Source organism: Festucalex cinctus, chromosome 3 (genome assembly GCF_051991245.1).
Source record: "Festucalex cinctus isolate MCC-2025b chromosome 3, RoL_Fcin_1.0, whole genome shotgun sequence".
Taxonomy (NCBI): Eukaryota; Metazoa; Chordata; class Actinopteri; order Syngnathiformes; family Syngnathidae; genus Festucalex; species Festucalex cinctus.
Window position 1 is genome coordinate 16,719,862 of NC_135413.1, and position 18,603 is coordinate 16,738,464.

The window sequence follows — 18,603 nt, forward strand, 5'->3', positions numbered from 1 at the left end:
AAAACTCGGGCGTGCTGCGCGTTTTCAAAGGTAGTGCTGGTTTGCGTGTCAGCTGCTCTTCTGTCAACGGCGGCACGTGCTTGATGAAGAAGTACCTTCAAGGCAAACGTCACCAAAAAAAAAATATATATATATATTTGGGAGGTGACAAGTGAAAAGGTCAATTTCACTACCCGGGCACCATCTTTGAATATGAAGAGTTCAGAGGAGGTTTCAATTGTTGGATTTATACAAGTGATTAATTCAGATGTAACGACTATTTCTATGTACATCAAACTTGCAAGTACATGGTTCAGCAGTCAATATTCCCCTCACACCCACAAGAACATGATTTCCTTTATTTGCTGAATAAATTGTGTATTTGCAAAGCAATTCAAATATGACAATATATTAGAATGATGAATGTGTGAGATGTCTTGTTTGATTTTGCTGCCATCTAGTGGTTTGTAATTTTAAAGCCTTTAAGGGCATGCCATCTGTCTACTTGGCCCAGGGAGCTACAGTTTTACATTTTTTTTTTTTTTTTTTTTTTTTGCTTGACAGCGCCTTAATGAAGTCGCAAGTGGTATGCACTTACGGGTCAAACACCTCCCAGTCTTCCTCGTACGACGGCTCGGCGGGGGCGGGGGGTAACGTGTGCGGATAGCTGCCATCTGGCAAGCAACCAGGAGGAGCTGTTGGAGACAGAAGAGATGGACATTATTTTTATTATAGGTTTATGAAATGTGAAAAATGAAGCGGCGCCAGAATAATATTAATCATTTGATTATTTTACTTTTCTATCTTTCTACCACATGTTTTTCCAATGAAAATATTTACTACTGCATTTGAGTTCCGGTTTGTGTATAAATTTTGTTCCTGTCGCAAGAGATGACGCTCCTTTATACATGATTAAAAATATGTAAAAAAATATATATTGTAGGGTTCCTTTATACATATACAATTACTAATATAACTTGTTTTTCGGTCTCAATATTTACAACAGTAAAGATACGAATTACTGGCCGAGGTCGACAGTGGCCCTCTTTGGTGGAGGTTCTTCCTTCCCTCCTTTCTTTAGTCTTTCCTCTGGTCTCTTGTGGTCTCCCTAATTAGTTGGATGTTAGAAATTTCTGGGGTTGGTGAAAGATTCTGGTTTGTAACTGTGGGTAGTAGGTGGTGTCTGATCGGTGCTGGATTTCACGTCGTTTCATCTTTCTTTTCTCTGATCCTTCCTCTGATCTCCTGACAACTTCACGACTGGCGGGAAACTGAAGTATTCGGTTAAGGTGAATGGTATGGGATTTTTAACAGGTTCCAGGTGAATTAATGAGCACAAACTCATGCATGTACGTACACAAAAAAGAGCAATGATGATGATGATTGTGATGACGACGACATGTTGAATCAGTAAGATTACCGAATGAACAATACTGAGTTCTCAGAAAAAAAAGAAGTAAAGATACGAATTAGAGGCAGCATGTTTGATTGTTTTTTATATTTTTGTCCTTTAGTATTTCCTACGCTTAACAGAAATTTGGCAAAAATTTAAAGATTATAATTATTATTTTCTTGCTGACTAGTGGGAGCGGGGAGTCTAAATGTTTCATACTGTCATGTATTAACGATTTTTTTCTTGTTGTTGTTGCAGATTTTTGGCTGATTAACTCTTTGACCGCCAAAAACGTTTAATAACGATTAGTATAGTCACAATATATGCCGCCATAAATGGTAAATGACGTCAACATTTTTCTTTTTCCTCTTATCAATGGGCAGTGCAACATCTAAGTGCAGTGCTGCCTGGTCAATGGGTTGTGGAATCAAAAACACTCACTCACTATGGCCAGCAGATGGCAGCATTGTATCTCTTTTCAATGGGCTGCTGGTGTATGAAATTACATTGCAAAATGACTAAATCTGATGAAATAGAACGTTTTCATGGATGACGTATTAAAAGTTTTTGTTTTCTTTTTTTTTTTTATAACGTGTGGCAGAGAATTAAAAGAGTTAATCGGTCTCACCTTTCTTACAACCTACTTACGTTGTGGGTCAAACTGACTCGTTAGGAAAATCTATAATTTAAAAATATGGATTAAACTTAGTCTGCTGGCCTCCGTTTTTCATCTTCACTTTTTAAAAATGCATTGCATTGTGTTACATGATAATGATGATTAAACACTAAAGGGTGTCATATTGACCCATAAAAATTGTTGTTAGAGAACAAAGCCAACATAAACACATACATGAATGCAACGTTTACAGTTAACCTGGAAGACTGACCGCTTTCCGAGCAATGAACGACATGCCTCGAGGCAAGCACACCTCAGTCCGAGTGGGTGGTACCTGTTAACGAGGGCATGTCACTGTCAGTTACGATCTGGCCGTCGTCCACGACGGAGTCGGCGCTCATCTGGAGCCGCTGCGGTGACGGCAGCGGGGCGCCGTGACAGATGCCGATGCCCTCGGCGGACGTGAGCGTGATGCTCGGCATTTCCTCGGCCTGCTCCATGTCCAGCTGCTTCATGATCTCCTCGGCCTCCATGGCTTGGCCAGGAGAGTCGGAACCAGGCGTAGCTATATAAAGCAAACCGAGTGTGACATTTAACAAGTAAGTAATTTAAAGACTTGTGTGAGCTTTTACCAGTTTTGGTTGCTGGTGAGAAAAAGTTGAAGACAGGAGAGAGGATGGTTCCTAGGAGTGTGGTGTGCGGCGGACTGCTCGCCGCCTCGACTGAAGCTTCTAGTTTGCCGTTTGGTTTCAAGGGCTTGCTGTTGCATGTTATTGTATCTAAATCAAGACCAGAGGGGGGAAAAAATATATATATATGTTCAATATTGGGGAAACAGCATTATCATGTACAGGATTTCTACAGGTATCAACAAATTGAATACTTTTTAATGCAGTTTTTTAAAATGCTACTTAAAAGTTGATTCAATACCCATGTTGTACTGCATATACAGTACACACATACGCACACTGGTTATATGTAGGACTGTCAGTTGATTACAATTATAATTATTGCATGATGTCCTTAGTTAAATCGTAATAATTCGCAGATTGTATCTATTCTAAATGTACAATAAAAATAATTTTCAGGTTTTTCATACTCGTCAGCATAAATGTGGGCAAATATGATTACCAAATAAAAATGTGGTTGCATCATTTAGTTCATTAATGTAGTAACTTTATAGTTATTCAAAAAGTTACAGTTCAGTTTCACTTGAAAAACATTGAGTTATAGATTTGTATTGAGGTAATTTTTTGCCACTATTTTATATTTCGGATTATTATATTATGTTCGGATTTTTTGACATGAATCTCTATTTCATCCTCACCTCCAGTGTGCACTGACTTACCCCTGACAGCGTTCTGTGACACGAGTTCTGGTCCAGTGTTGGACGAGAGGAAAAACGGTCCGGCAAGTTGGCTAGGACCACTTAAATAAAGCGTTTTTCTTCTAAAAACAATTTGTGTTCAAAAGAGTGATACATTTCCATATAAAACTCCCTCCGAAAACAATTCCGCCTTACCCTCTGGAATGAGATATAGGGCCATTCGTGCCAGGACCACCAGACTGGCCCATAGTCTCTACCCTCAGGCAGTGAGGCTGCTGAATGAACAACCCCCCCTCCCTCTCTGCTACCCATCCATCTTTATAACCCACCACTGTAATAACTATGGTTAGGTCTTGCATTGCTGCAGCTTCAACACAACTTTTCACATTCTTCTGTATATTTCCCCATCTTCCCTTTCATAGACTGGCCTATTGCCCTCTAGTTCTCTTGCACAGGCAATGATGAATGACTGTCAATATTTACTTGTTTTCTTGTGTGTGTGTGTTTTGCTATGCTTGCTATTAGTGTGATCCCTGATACCATCCTATATGAACATCTGCACTTTGACATATTACGCCAGTATTTGTTGCTCATAACGGTATCTCGTTTTTTATAACCATGTTATTTGCACAATGACAAATGAATAAATATTGAATAGTCATTAGCGTGCGTCTATCAGCTGTATGCAGGTCGCCACACAGTGATACGAACGAACAGAACAATAGTGCCCGGCGGTAATGGAGTCTGACTTTTTTTCCAGAGGGAGTTTTGTATGGAAATGTATCACACTTGGCATACAAATTGTTTTTAGAAGAAAAACGCTTTATTTCCATGATCCAAGCCAACTTGCCGAACAATTTTCCTTTTGTCCAACACCAGACCAGAACTCGTCACAGAACGTTGTCAGGTGTAAGTCAGTGCTGATCGCACACACTGGAGGTGAGGATGAAATAGAGATTCACGTCAAAAAATCAGAACTATCCCTTTAATGACTTTTAATGCTTTTTTAATATACCATGGAAACCCTGATGACGATGCTTTGTGGCAGAATTAATGGCAAGGTGTGATGCGATGACGTCGTACCTGAACTTTTTCGACAAACCCTCGAGACGGTTTTGTTGGCAAGGCCTCGTGTTTGTGGTGCTGACGTGATGAGATCGCTTTTAGCACTGCAATCGATCCGGCTCCTCTTGGCAGGAATATCTGGCTCCACCTGCCAAATATCAAAACAGGGGTACAATGTTGCAGGTTTAATCTTTTAATCCGGGATCACACTCGCTCTCCAAGGTCAAATTTCTAATTCAGTCAAGCTGGGTTTTCAAAACTTTTTATCCAATTTATATATGAACCGATGGACTAAGAATACTCCAAAAATATTTGATAGCTTCAGTAGAAATTGCTCGTGTGTATTGTGAGGCCTACCTTGACAGGGTCCCCCCGGATGAACTTCTTGATGGTGGACAAGAGGCCCGTTTCATTCTTGGGCATTCTGCCTCGGCCTCTCAGTGGGGAAGCCTCCACTGTACGGCGTTTCCTTTTGGAGTGCGATGTGGGGGCTCGACGGCCTAAGGTGGGCTGCTGAGGAGCTTTACGCGCTCTCAGCCGCATCATGCTCCAGCATCACATAGAAGGATCTGGCGAGAGGTGTCAGAAGTTTTATTTACACTCTCACACAGGTATGTGTTCATTTCACAATGTTTTCTATTATGATTGTAGTTGAGAATGATGTACAAGTGTAGTGCAACAGGAGGATGAGCATGTTTTATTATTAGAGCTCTGGTGGTTTAAGTTGATTATGGGATCTGTTCAGTTAGTGAAGACATCATTTTGAATATACAGGGTATTCCAATTTTAGGCTATCGCCAAATCTTGCTCAAACATTTCAAACTTTGACGAAATACATAGTGTTATTTACTTTACTTCATTTCAGGGTGAAGAATGACAGTAATGAGAAATGAAATGCTATTTCAAATGTTACAATATGCTTGAACATGGTCAATAAAATCAAATCTATAAATGGTTTTTAAATGGTCCTCTACACATCACTTGCGCCAAATCATCTGTTTCCATTGCGGCGCAGCAGATGTCAACATTCCCTCATGTTGCTCACTCGTGTCCACTACACTTTGTGGATCAATTCTTTCCACCGACATTGTGCCCAATGTTACGTGTGGTCACTTTAAGTTGCGACCATCCTCGCAGAACGTCTTCTAAATCAATGTGCTTTAAACAGTACCGCCGAATGCCCTTACCATCAAACATTCGGATGCTTGAGACGTCAGTGATGGTTTATATTTGCCTGCCGCTGTCTACCTTGACGCGGACAATCGCCGCCAGTGGAGCGTCGACGAGGGCGTGACTATAACCGACTTGTTTTCATGTTAGCCTGTAAATATGTCAACGTTGCCAGGTACCTCCGGTCAGTTTCGTCGCTAATGTTTAGCCACGGTTAGCTTCTAAGCTAACAAACCGCGAGTGAAATGGTGACATTATGGATACACTGGCACTTTCGAACGTGCGTTTGACAACCAAACGCGTCCTTTACTTGGTTAGTAAAAGGAGCAATATTTCACAAAGCTACGGTCTGGCGTCGTTTTGTTTCCTTCCACGACTATTTTCAGCCATTAGACTACGCCCCCTTCGCTGGCTAGCTGCTAGCTAGCTGACAAGCTAAACGGAGGGACAAACACTTCTCGGCTCACACATGTTGACGGCGTCCTTGTACTCACAGAAAAAATGGACGAAGCGCTTCTAAAATGTCGCGCGTCGTTTTCAGCTCTGCGCCCGGGAAGCCGCGACTGCGCCAGCCGGAGGTCGGAGCGGTTGCTCGCTTCTCGCCCAGTGGCGTCTGTCGCTGTTGGTGGTTAGTAGTCACAGATCGGCCATGTCTGCGGACGCCATTTCCCGCCTCCTCCTCATCACAAACATACGCGAGTGCGCGCGAGAATGCGACATGCGCGCGCGCGAAACAACGTGGAGTGGAGTAGACAGGAAAGATTTCCTCGACCGTACTGTGGATACGGGTTCCAGCTCTGTCCACTTAAAACAACAGCTTAAAAAAACACACGAATAGAAATCGAGGAGGAAAAAAAAAAAAAATATATATATATATATATATATATATATATATATATATATATATATATATATATATATATATATATACATACATACATATATATATATATATACATATATAGTCTTTTTCACACCTAGCCAAATGCTAGAACCACTGATTTATAGTACCATTAAATATAACTATATTATTATTACGATACTTACATTTCATTTAAAAGGTCTCATGCTACCGTCAAATTCCATTTTAGATTTTATCTTTGATTTGGCTTTCATCAGTTTTGCAAGATAATTTGGGTCGCAAATGCCCTTTACAAGCTCTTCTAGCTGATCCAAAACAGATGAGACAGCTGGATTTGTCATTAATATTCGATATACAAATAAGGTTTGCTCTGTTTGGATCGTTGTACTCCTTAATTTGAAAATTGGAAACAACTTCGCCATGGATTGTTCATATTCTAATGACCTTTGAACTTGTGGTTACTTTTTTTTTTTCATTGTCAAATTTCAAAATAGGGACAAGGGGTATAGAATATGGATATTATAATGTTATTCCCTGGCAGGCTTCCTATCCTAACAAATCTAGTATGTTAGGTTCACCTGAATCAATTCTTTATTGGCACGCAGCATATACTAAACTTCACAATTGATGGCCGTGTCATTTTCTTGTATTCAACTCAAATTTATTTAATAAAGCACTTTAAAAACCAGCATTGCTGTATACAGAGTGCTGTACATGAAACAGGAATTGGACATGTAGTAAAAATTAATAACAAATTGTCACCTTTCACATCACACATAGTAACAAAAATTGTATTATAAGAGCCTGATAAATAACAATAATTGAATTACTGCCGTTAGCAGCAAATTACGTGATTTGTGATTGTTAACACCATTTTCTGTTCTGTGTCACAGCCACCTAACAAAGGTCTCCTTGATCACTCTTGTTACTGAATATGGAGATACTTGAATTCTTGCTTTTAAATAATAATAATAATAATAATAATAACTAACATTTGAATGTTTTCTTTACTTACTCACTATAATCCCTCAAAGGGAAATTCAATTGACACTGCTCTCTATAAGTTTCATTTTTATACAACAGATATTCCTCTACTCCAAGTTAAATGGTACAAGTAACTATTTAAGCCACCCGACTGCGCGTAGGCATGAATGTGAATGCTTGAGGGTCTTTTATGTGTCAGTCCTGTGAGTGACAGGTGATCAGAAGGCAAGTGACAGTTCCTATTTGTTTAGTTTCCAACAGAATAACAGGTGCAAGTACGTCCAAATGTCAACTTTGAATCAATTTCTGATTACAAAACAGTGACAGACTTTCAGTCAGTTTTCATTCACATTCATAGTTAAGGTCAGATACACATTGTGATACACAAGGAAAAGCAAATGTGATTCAGCAAATATGGCCAATGCGCAATTTTTAACATCAAATTACAATTACACAACGTTGAGAAAAAAAATCCATACGTTGCACGTTTCTAACCTAAAACAAAACAAAACAAAACAAAAAAATACATTGTCCCGCAGCAAATTTCAGTCTAAAAGCCTGTATTATGAGGTGGTTGTGTATTGCAAGAAAAATAATTTCAACTGATGACAATGTTAAAAATTAATCACAATTAAGTTTACACATATAGCATAAACATGATAGGAAAAAATATATACTGTGTATAAAATTAGAGAAAATGTATGTTATTTGAGGCTTGACATACAATAACAATAATCGACATTTACTATTGTACAGATGTACCTACTGTTGTGATAAGTGAGTGAATACACCTCCTGCGAATACAGGGAGTCCTCGAGTTAAGGTGCACTTTAGGCATTTCGACTTTTACAATGGTTACGCCTGGTCCGCCATTTTGGCTACTCATCTGCCATATGGACCCTTTCATGGCCTACGTCACGATGACGTCACGGTGTTTACTGGATGCAAAAACAACTTGCCGCTGCAGGCAACGGAAGTGCAGCTAGAAGTAAACAACGCTGGTTGTCTGTAGAAAAAGTCATCTTGTTGTGTTTTTGGTTGCCAGAACTGTAAAAGCACCAACAAAAACTTGAAATTCTATCGCATCCCAGCCTCTGCCAGTCAAGTAATCACAGAGGGCTGTGGTTAAACGCGATTAGACGAAAGGACTGGACTGTCTGAGACTATCATCAACAATGCTCGTGTTTGCAGCGCACACTTCATATCAGGTAAGATTAAACGATCAGATTCAGCCTGGACAATGATGTGGGCTAGACTTAGTTGTGATTGAAATTACTTAAATTAGTGATTATTTGTGGGATTATTTTTACATGCACAGACTTACAAAAAGTCCACGTTTACATGCTACATGCGCAAATGCTAACCGCTAGCTAACCACATTAGCTGTATGTTTCAGTTTTGTCGAGGCGAAAGCCCCCACAATGGTTCCGAGAACCTCTTGTAAAAATTTTGTAGGAAAAGTACATGCCTCGTATATCCTCGTCTTCTGTCCCCGTCGTTGACTTGGTAGCACTTGCGACCGCACGACACAAAAGTCCTCGCTCAAGTTGTTATATTCGAAATTTTGAACATGTCCATTCAAGACGTAGTTAGTTGTAGACATGTAATGATTTATAGGCCTTCAGTTTATCTTTAGTATAAACGCTCAGTTTTTCTATAAGGTAGATTTAAATGTCCGGCCATTGCACGGTGGGTAGTCCCGTTAAGTCATCTATCCAGTGCGTGAGTGCATAGGGGTCAGTAAATATCGGCCCATCAGTCAGCGTTAACATTTTAAAGTAACATTTACGGTCGTGGGGAGTCAGTTTACTCACATATTAACTCAAATGGCCGTTTTCCGCATCCTTTCCAACGTGAACTTTCTGTGAAAATATGCTGACCGCTGTTAGAACCACATGCCACTGAGGTGTTTTTGCCTCCAGCCAAGCCCCGCCCTTTAAATTGCGTCACATTGTTTACAAACTTTGAAGGGGTCGATAGCCCGCAGTGTTTTCCCCTTGTCCGCAATTTAGCCCTTAGCTAGTGCTCGCGCACTTGTGGGAGTATCTTTGGCTTTTTCGCCCTTTTTTCCACAACATGGCCCCAAAGAAGAAAAAAGCTACGTCGTCTTCCATCAATGCTGGTCCAGCCAAAAGAAAAGCAATTAGCATGGAAACGAAGCTAAACATCATAAAAAGATCGCAGAAAGGAGAGACACCGACGATCAGCAAAGATTTGGGCTTCAGTCGGACAGCATCTTTTTTATTTTAATGTATTTCAGATTTTTATGCAAATTATTTTGATGTAAATATTGACCTTTAAAGGGGAAATTCGACTTAAGTCGAAATTCGGGTTACATCGCTAGCATAGGAACGGAACTCCCTGTATATTGTTTTGGTTAGTGTTGTTCTGATACTGATACTGGTATGCGCAGAGGCCCCGATACTGCATTAAAACAGTGGTATCAGTATCGGTGACTACTAACAAGTAACATGCCGATACCATTAATTCCAACGCTATATAGGACATATACATACATACATACACATTTATATATATACACACATATATATATATATATATATATATATATATATATATATATATATATATATATATATATATATATATATATATATATATATATATATATATATATATATGACTTTGGATGCAGCATCTTGTGTCTTGCTCGTGCACAACATTCATTGATATGTGACATGTTCACTGCATGCTGATCTAAGATATCCTAGATCTAAGATATCCTATTGGCCCTTGAATTCTCTGAACCAATGGCAGGACAGCTTTTTCATGTTGAGAAAAAAAAAAAAAAAGAAAAAAAAAAGAAAAAAAACCCTTAAGTATCGGTATGGTAAAGCTGGGTATCGGAATCTGTATCGGGGGCCAAAAAACGGTATCAAAACAACACTTAGTTTTGGTTATGAACAAAGCAGCCATGGTCAGCAAGTCAAATGTTTTAGTGAGCCAATTTTTTCTTCATTTAGCATTATACTCTCCCTTTAATCGAAGCTGCCTATAAACAGGAAATGCTATTTTAAGGCTATTATATAGTAATATAAAGGATAAATCTTACTTATATCCTCTTAAGGAAAAGAGGCTTTTCCCATACGCACACTTATCAGTCATCATCACAAATCATTTCATTCCAAGATGCAGCAGTTTCCTGTATGGTTCTGGTCCGCCCCATAAACCCCTAAATAGGACAAAAATACCAAGAGGAAATAATCAAATGGGTATATAACTGGAAGCAGCTAGTGCATGGGGTGTCCAAACTACGGCCCGGGGGCCATTTGCGGCCCGCCATCCATTTTTTAGTGGCCCGCGACATATGCTAAAAATGGCATTTGACTCAGTTAAAAAAAACACAGGTGCTATTAAAGTTTATTTTAGTTAACTAAAACTAACGAAAAAACAAAAATTCAAAACTACAATTTCGTTAACGAAATAAAATAAAAACGAAGATGCTTTAAAAAAAAAAAAAAGAAAACTAACTGAAACTACATTTTATGTTTACAAAACTAACTAAAAATAAAACTAACTATAATTATAGCAAAAATGTCCTTCGTTTTAGGCTTTGGTAATTAATTTAATGCATGAGCCTTTGGGGATGATTTTAAATGTGATTTTTAGTAGATTTATTTTGATATAAACCGGAATAATGACATTGCAACCATGGTGTTTTTTAAATATTGTGCACAAGTAATACACATTTAAAAAAACAAACAAACAAAAAAAAAACACTAATACTGAAACTAACTAAACTAAAACTAAGCATTTATTAAAGAACTAAAACTAATAACAGAACGACCCTGAAAACTAATTTTCACTAACTAAATTTAAAAAAACAAAACTCAAAACTAAATAAAAACTAAAATGAAAAATTCCAAAACTATAACCCTATTGCCATATTACAAATAAATTGGTTTATATACTGTACCATTTTTATAAATATGCAAAAGGACAAATAAATTATTTGTACTACTTTTAGGACTAAACACAATTTCTCTTCATAACATTATGTGGCCCTTGCGTCCTTCTGATTTTCTGTATGTGGCCCTCAAATGAAAAAGTTTGGACACCCCTAAGCTACTGTTACGTAGGATATGGCGTACCTGAGGAGGCCATGCCAGTAGAGGTGCGGCATCAGATCAGCTTTCATGTGGTACATGAGCCTCCTTTCCTTGGCTTGGTTGATGGGGAATGTTTCCAGTGGTTGACTATTGTAGTCAAATTCTGCCAGAACAACTGTGTTGTAGCTTGTAACCAGTGGACATGATGTATAGCCATCATACTATACGGGTAGGGGGAGAAAAAAACAAAACATTTATTTGAGACCAACTCTGGTTTTGCAGAGTCCATGCACCTCCTGAAATTATCTAATCAGCCACACAGAGCAACACATTACCTTTTTATCAGGTTTCTCATTTTTCAATATCTTTTTGATGGTTCTGTGCAGAACAGCAGACTGTGCAGCTTAAATGAGAAAACAGGTGTTAACTCACTTTTGTAGGAATTAACATTGTCTTATAAATAACTAAATACAACTTAAAAAGCTGAATTAAAAAAAAAATGGAAAGACAGATGGAAAAACAAGGAAACATAAAATGGGGTAATATTCACAATCACAATCAATCCATATCTTAAATGCATGTGTGGAATGTAAACAGGAAGCACAACTTGTCTTATGTAATTGTGTTGTTAAGGTCAGTTATCCAGCGTAGTCTGTTTTATCACTATGTGAACAGGTTACACAACAACAATAACTTTTATAAAATGAATAAAAGAATCATATGGCTAAGACATGTCACAGCTCGTGCTCATATCACACTAAATCTTGACTTACCAACAGCAGCAGCTGTTTTTGAAGTAGGCAAGTTTGTACAGTCTCCAATCCCAAACACATTTGGGTACCTCTTGTGTTGAAGGTTGTCCTTGTCGACATCCAACCAGCCAGCCTCGTCGGCCAGCAGGCTGCCTTTTACCGCAGAGTTGGGTCCCATGGGTGGGGTGACGTGGAGCATATCGTACTTAAGGAGAAAAAAAGGAAAAACAATCTTTAGATTTGTTTCGAGACTTTCCTTCTTTTTGTTTTTAAGAAGTAGAATTCACCATAAAAACTATAAATTCCAAGTTCCAACTATCACACCCAAAAAGAGGACTAGCATAGACAAATGATGTTAAGAGAAAAATTGACACCATAAATTAGAAAAACATACCAGTCAGTCATCAATGGTTAACAAAGAGAAGATAAAGTTTGTTGCCAAGCGTAACTCGCCATTGAAGTTAAGACTTAGTATTTTATTGTTTTCAACTACATTTGAAAGTTAGGGTTGGGCAAAGTGGCTTTAATATAAAATCTCAGATTAAAAAATTCAAACGTTAAAATTGATTTGTTTTCCTTTCACTAAAAAGAAAAAGGCGAATGGCATTACTCAGACCAATTTTTGCAATCTGGGATATGCTTTATTTTTCCTGAAACCAAACAGGTTATTTTCCAGCACTAACTTGCATCAAATTCCACCTAAACAATACAACTAAATATTATATTCTTTACATAACACAAAAGTAAAAGTGAATCGTCCAACTCTACTGTACCTTTATACATAATATTTAATACATTTTAATAAAACATTTGAAATATTCAAGAATCAAATTAACTGTCACTGAATCTATCATAAAAGGGGCTGTTTCCTCACACCACTAACAAGGAATGGGTGAGCACCGATACCAGGTATTGTTTCAAGGTATCGGTAGCGACGGAAGCTGATACTGATAACTTGTGGCCGTTTTATGACCAGCAACTACAGATTGGAAATTAGAGTAATAGAAAATGTTCAAAAATAATGCAATTTTAAGGAAAAATTTCTGAATTGAAATATATAGGTCCTTCTTTAAAATAATTGTTGCTTTTTTGGGGGGAAATTTGTATTTATCAAATGTATCTAGTTCTAGTTGTATCGGTACTTGGCATCGGTATCTGTGACTACTCAAATGTTGAGTACTCGTGCTGGTATCGACCCGAAAAAGTGGTCAAACATCCCTAATATTAATTTTCTCCCTAAAAATGGTAGAGGATGCATCTTGTGTACTCTACATACTGTAATTTTGGAAAGGACAAAGAACAACGAAAAACTACAAGCAGTTGCTATCAAATTTTCTAGACAAAACAGTTCACACTTGCTTGAAATTAGTTTGAAGGCAAGTCACTGAAATGAGATTACAGTACTTTTATAGTATTGGTACGGTACATCGTACAGCCTAAATTTGTGGCCGTCAATAGTCTAACCAGTTCACGTCAGCAGTGACATGATATGAACTACAGGAGCCGCTAAGAAAAGAAATTAATTAGAAAATAGAATAACCCAAAAACTCAGTTTTTCATGGCTTATCAACTTATCCACTCACAGCCATTTTCACAGAAGCAACTCCCGGCTGTTTTACTGGATTTTGACTGATTTTTCAGTGCCCACAGAAAATTGTGTTTTATTGCTATAAAAACATGGAACCTACCAAAAGAAAGAAAGAAAAAAAGTCTCTTCTTTCATCAGGGGAAAAAAAAAGTATGTTTCTATTAGGGGTGTTAAAAAAAAAATCGATTCGGCAATATATCGCGATACTACAGCTCGCAATTCTCGAATAGATTCAATAGGCAGCCGAATCGATTTTTAAACATCCATTTTTGATGGAAAACAATTCAACAAAATGTCTTACTTAGGGTTAGGATTCACACCTTAAGGATGGAAGAATGTTATATTAATGGAGCATTAAGCCTGAATATTTAATTTCAATGCTGTTCAAACATGAAACAGATTACAACCTGTTTGTTCAATGCAGTGGCTCACAGTTATAAGACTGAAGTTTCAGATAAATAAATAATACATTTTCATACAAATCTTACAGTGTACATGCACAAGTTTACTGAATAGTATTTTCTAAATTTGAGTAAACAAATCGCAACAATCGATTTACAAATTCGTATTGGGATTAATCAATATCGAATCGAATCGTGACCTATGAATCGTGATACGAATCGAATCGTCAGGCACTAGGCAATTCACACCCCTAGTTTCTATCCATTTCCGTTTTGCAGCAATTAGCATTAGAATAGAGCTACGTTTCATCATCATTCACAAATCTATTTAGAATTGTGAGGAATTGAACTTTTTTTCAACATGGCCCCGGTTGAACTCCTTTGCTCTGCTGCCACCTCAGAGCTCGACAGTGTAAGCATTTTAATCGCAAATGCGGCGCGAGTGCATTAATGCTCCCTCTTCACTCTGTTTAAAATGCATGTTGTACAGTCGCGGTGTCCTCTGCTGGCTCTCCCGTAGCAACAAGAGCGTGCCGTTGCGCGCCAACTCAACTGAATAGTATTTGAGTGAAACATGAGCCACTGTAATATGATTGGCTTATAATTATGTATTTATGCTCTAGCATAAAAAAACAAAAAAAACTATAAATACGTCATTGGGACACTTAACACATTTAAAATACAACGTATTTATACATTTTTGGGAGCAAATGAGTTAAATTAGATTTTATCCATCAATCCTTGTAGCCATCGATTTTCTATCGCACTTTTCTTTGTTGGGTCGTGGGTGAGTTGCATCCTATCCCAAATGATATTGGGTATAAGGCACATATAGACAGACAACCATTCACACTTTTGTACAATTTAGTCTTCAATGCTGCGATTGGCTGGCAACCAGTCCAGGGTGTCCCCCGCCTACTGCCCATAGCCAGCTGAGATAGGCGCCAGCACTCCCCGCGACCCTTGTGTGGAATAAGCAGTCAAGAAAAAATGGATGGATGGATGGATAGTCTTCAATGAACATGTGAACCCAATAAATACCTTGTACTTATAAATGTGTTGTTTCACTGTTGCATTGAAAACAGTTGCTGTACCTGAAAGACTGTGGTCTCGCCCGGTTTGTCAAGATTCTCAAACACAGCCTCTTGTTTGTCCGCGCGCACTTCAATCAGGTTCTGCCTCAAGTTCACGGTCAGATCACGTTGTTTCACAATGTCCCAAAGTGCGTCAGCATATTTCTTAACCCCAAAAATTACAGGAAGTGACGTGTTGTAAATGATATTGGCCTTTGCCCTCTTTCCTGTCTTCACAAAAAAACACACGCGCACACACACACAAAAAAACATTAACCATTGGAAACATAGTTTTAGTGATGTTGAAAAATTCCATACCTTTCTGAGGAAAGCATCCGAGAGGTACATTATCTTCTGTGGCGCTCCAGCACATTTAATTGGCGTGTTTGGGAAGGAAAACACAGCGTTGCCTTCTTTAAAGTTCTGTAATGCTGCCCAAGTTTTGTCCACAGTTTTAACAGAATAGTTGGATCCAATCTTTGGATGCTCAAATCCCTCAGGAAGCCCTTTAATCTAGAGCATAAAACAAGATGGATGACAGTCATGCTGCTGAAAGGTTACAAAATACAGCACATTCTCACCTTCTCAAAATGAAGCTGCAAACCAAGCGCCACAATCAGATACTCATATGAGATCTGCGATTGGGAGCGAAGGTCATATCATTTAAAAACGGTTGCACATTAAACAACTTTATAGCTTTAAAACACGCATATGGTTAAATCATGTAATCCAAACATACCACAGTCCCGTCATCAGTGCGGACAGTGTTTGTGTCCGGGTTTATTTCCTCAACTTTTGACTTGACAAGCTTGACACCTGATGGCATAACACTTGATGTGGGCCTTCCTGATGAAGCAACAGTTTTAGCACCGGCACCAACCAGAGTCCACAAAGGCTGATAGTAGTGCATCTGAAAAGTCAAAACGCATTTATGTCGCCGTGCAGACATCACAAGAATGAATATTTGGAGTCGTGATCTTGAACAGAAGTGTGCTTGCCTCACTGGGCTCCACTACGGCCACATTCTCAGCTCCAAACATCCTTTTCATGCGTGCACTCATTGCAATTCCTCCACTTCCACCCCCTAACACCAGCATTTTGTAATGCTGTTTGGCAGAGGAACGACTGCTTGTGTGTAGATGAGAGGCGCAAAAGCCCACGGAACGGCACAAGGTAGCCATCCTGTGCCAAGAAAGACAAAGACAAAATGTGGATAAGCCTTTAACTGAATTTTGGTCCAAATTACGCAACTACTGTACTTGCTGCACGTCAAGGTTAGTATAGTTAGCCACGCGTCAATTTTTACAAATTATCACATTTTAACATAGTGTTTCCCACCCCCTGTTGCATTACGTCACCCCGAGCTAAAGCGCAATAACATTTATCACGGTAAACACTTAGGTATGTTTCCACACATTGAGGTCGACTAAAAAAAAAGGCTTCAGTCATACTTACATTGACATACACGATTGTTGTCTTCGTTTGAAATGGTCAGTTGGTTGAAAAGGTGAATTTAGGTCGTCTCTAGTTGAGCTAGAGAAGAAGAGCGCTTTCCTAAGTGAACTTTCAACACACTTCCTCTGGCTGACAGGCGCCAGGGTCAGTCGGCTCACGCCCCCTCAAGCTATCGACCAATGAGAAGCGACGCCGGCATATCAACTGTGGGAAGTGCTGACAACTGGACTTGCTACTGGACACTCATTGCAATTTGGGAGAAAAAAAAAAAAAAAGTACAATCACTTATCTTCTATTTGATACTAGAATGTTGAATACAAAATAGTTTACATCAACATACAACAGCTTTCTCTTTCTTTAGATTTGAGTTTAATATCTTTCAATCCATCCTTTCCTTTTACTATGTTAAAATATGTTAGGATTCATGTGACTACTGCTGCTGTGACAACTTAATTTCCCCTCAAGGTATGGTAAAGACAATCCAATAAAGTACTGTTTTTAGTCATCTATAACATTAACCATGTTGAACACAGGCTCACTTTACACAGCTGAGGCAAATTACTCATTTACCATGTGTTTATTATAGCTGTTCTCATCTCTGTATGTTTACTGGACACTTTCAACACAAAATCAAATGTACTTAAAAAAAAAAAAAAAAAAAAAAAAAAAAAAAAGAACAACAACAAAGCATCATTGCAAAAATGCAATGTGAGTATTACACAACACACTTTTCAATAGTGGAATTCGGGGCAAGTCCTGGTGTGTTAAGATCGTAAATATTTTCTTTTCTTTTACGCGTTCCAGCCATCCCTTCATAATCTGGGTGTGATCAAATTCACAGAACAGGTCGTGGCTGTTGGGTGAGCAGAAGTCCAAAGCGTTTCTTCAGGGTCACCCGGTGTCGAGAGAACTTGTCATCTGGTGAGAAGCGGGCTGGGTGGGCCGAGCTGGTGGGCCGTCCGTTAGGTGCCACTTTCTGTCAATAGGGAGCAAAACGAGAGATTCATTATGATTAAACAGACACACGCACTGAATGAACTTTGGATTTCATTTGACCACAAATCTAACATACACATACAAGCATTGCAGCAAAGATAATTGCTACGGAATGAAAAAAAAATGGATTATGGTAATTAATTAAAACAATTTCCTGCAAAAAATATTGGAATTTGCACTTTAAAATGTAACATTTGTGTTAACAAAGAGGCTACAACATTATGACCCCTTGCTCAAGACTGTATAACATGCAATTCACGAGGTGTATGTACCATAAAATGTTTTTTCTTTTCCATCTTTTAGCAAAATGATCATCATTGTGGTTGTTGTTTGCAGAAATATAGAGCTGTAAGGCATCATACTAAAATACATTGCTTTGACTCTCATGTGATTGCGGGAATCAAACTCGCACTTCCGTAAAAGCAGACTAAAATGCTCGCTCGATAAACATATGACGAAAAACAACACAGTTCTACCTTCAAAGTGTAGACTCTGTTCCCATTTTCGTCCTGGTAATATTGCAAGAACATGGTGACGGTCAGCAAATGACAAAAAAACAACAACAACAACAACAAAAATGCTGTTATTTTAGTCCGTAAACTGCCGACTGTACCACGTTTTGTGAAAATGGAAAAAAAGAGCGGCATCGGGCGGATGTCCGGTTTAAAGCCTATCGGCGCTAAGCATTATGGGAAGGTGAGTTTCTTGAACCTCACTTGGACACGGAAAGGAAATGTTTTTCACTGTTGTACAATATTGTTTTACACTCTATTGAAATACAAAGGCTTATGTAATGCAAAAAAAAGAGAACAAGACAAATCATGGAGAAAACTCTATTACATAACTTGCACAGCTCAATTGAGGAAAAAATA

At 38.5% G+C, this 18,603-nt stretch overlaps 3 protein-coding genes across 3 annotated transcripts in view; all 3 read right to left on the reverse strand.

Annotated features, from left to right (window-relative positions):
* ctdspl2a (CTD (carboxy-terminal domain, RNA polymerase II, polypeptide A) small phosphatase like 2a) overlaps positions 1–6,336 on the reverse strand; it is an 11,055-nt gene extending 4,719 nt beyond the window's left edge. The window contains exons 1-7 of the mRNA XM_077516164.1: positions 6,045–6,336; positions 4,738–4,949; positions 4,399–4,528; positions 2,621–2,767; positions 2,323–2,553; positions 578–674; positions 1–95 (exon numbers count right to left, since the gene is read on the reverse strand). The exon at positions 1–95 is cut by the window's left edge and continues 17 nt beyond it. Coding sequence (XP_077372290.1) covers positions 1–95; positions 578–674; positions 2,323–2,553; positions 2,621–2,767; positions 4,399–4,528; positions 4,738–4,926 — 889 coding nt within the window. The 5' untranslated portion in view covers positions 4,927–4,949; positions 6,045–6,336. The remainder of the gene's footprint in view (positions 96–577; positions 675–2,322; positions 2,554–2,620; positions 2,768–4,398; positions 4,529–4,737; positions 4,950–6,044) is intronic.
* Positions 6,337–10,133: 3,797 nt separating this feature from the next.
* sqor (sulfide quinone oxidoreductase) lies at positions 10,134–17,045 on the reverse strand. Its single transcript, XM_077516173.1, has 10 exons — positions 16,736–17,045; positions 16,279–16,462; positions 16,020–16,190; positions 15,862–15,915; positions 15,599–15,793; positions 15,302–15,511; positions 12,240–12,423; positions 11,802–11,869; positions 11,509–11,687; positions 10,134–10,589 (listed from the first exon to the last, which is right to left on the reverse strand). Exons 1-10 carry the CDS (start codon positions 16,741–16,743, stop codon positions 10,532–10,534), a joined length of 1,311 nt encoding a protein of 436 aa, XP_077372299.1. The 5' UTR covers positions 16,744–17,045; the 3' UTR covers positions 10,134–10,531.
* A 248-nt stretch (positions 17,046–17,293) lies between these two features.
* On the reverse strand, positions 17,294–18,392 carry LOC144015816 (H/ACA ribonucleoprotein complex subunit 3-like). The gene is made up of 2 exons (XM_077516174.1): positions 18,208–18,392; positions 17,294–17,711 (listed from the first exon to the last, which is right to left on the reverse strand). Exons 1-2 carry the CDS (start codon positions 18,376–18,378, stop codon positions 17,571–17,573), a joined length of 312 nt encoding a protein of 103 aa, XP_077372300.1. The 5' UTR covers positions 18,379–18,392; the 3' UTR covers positions 17,294–17,570.
* Positions 18,393–18,603: the final 211 nt, after the last annotated feature.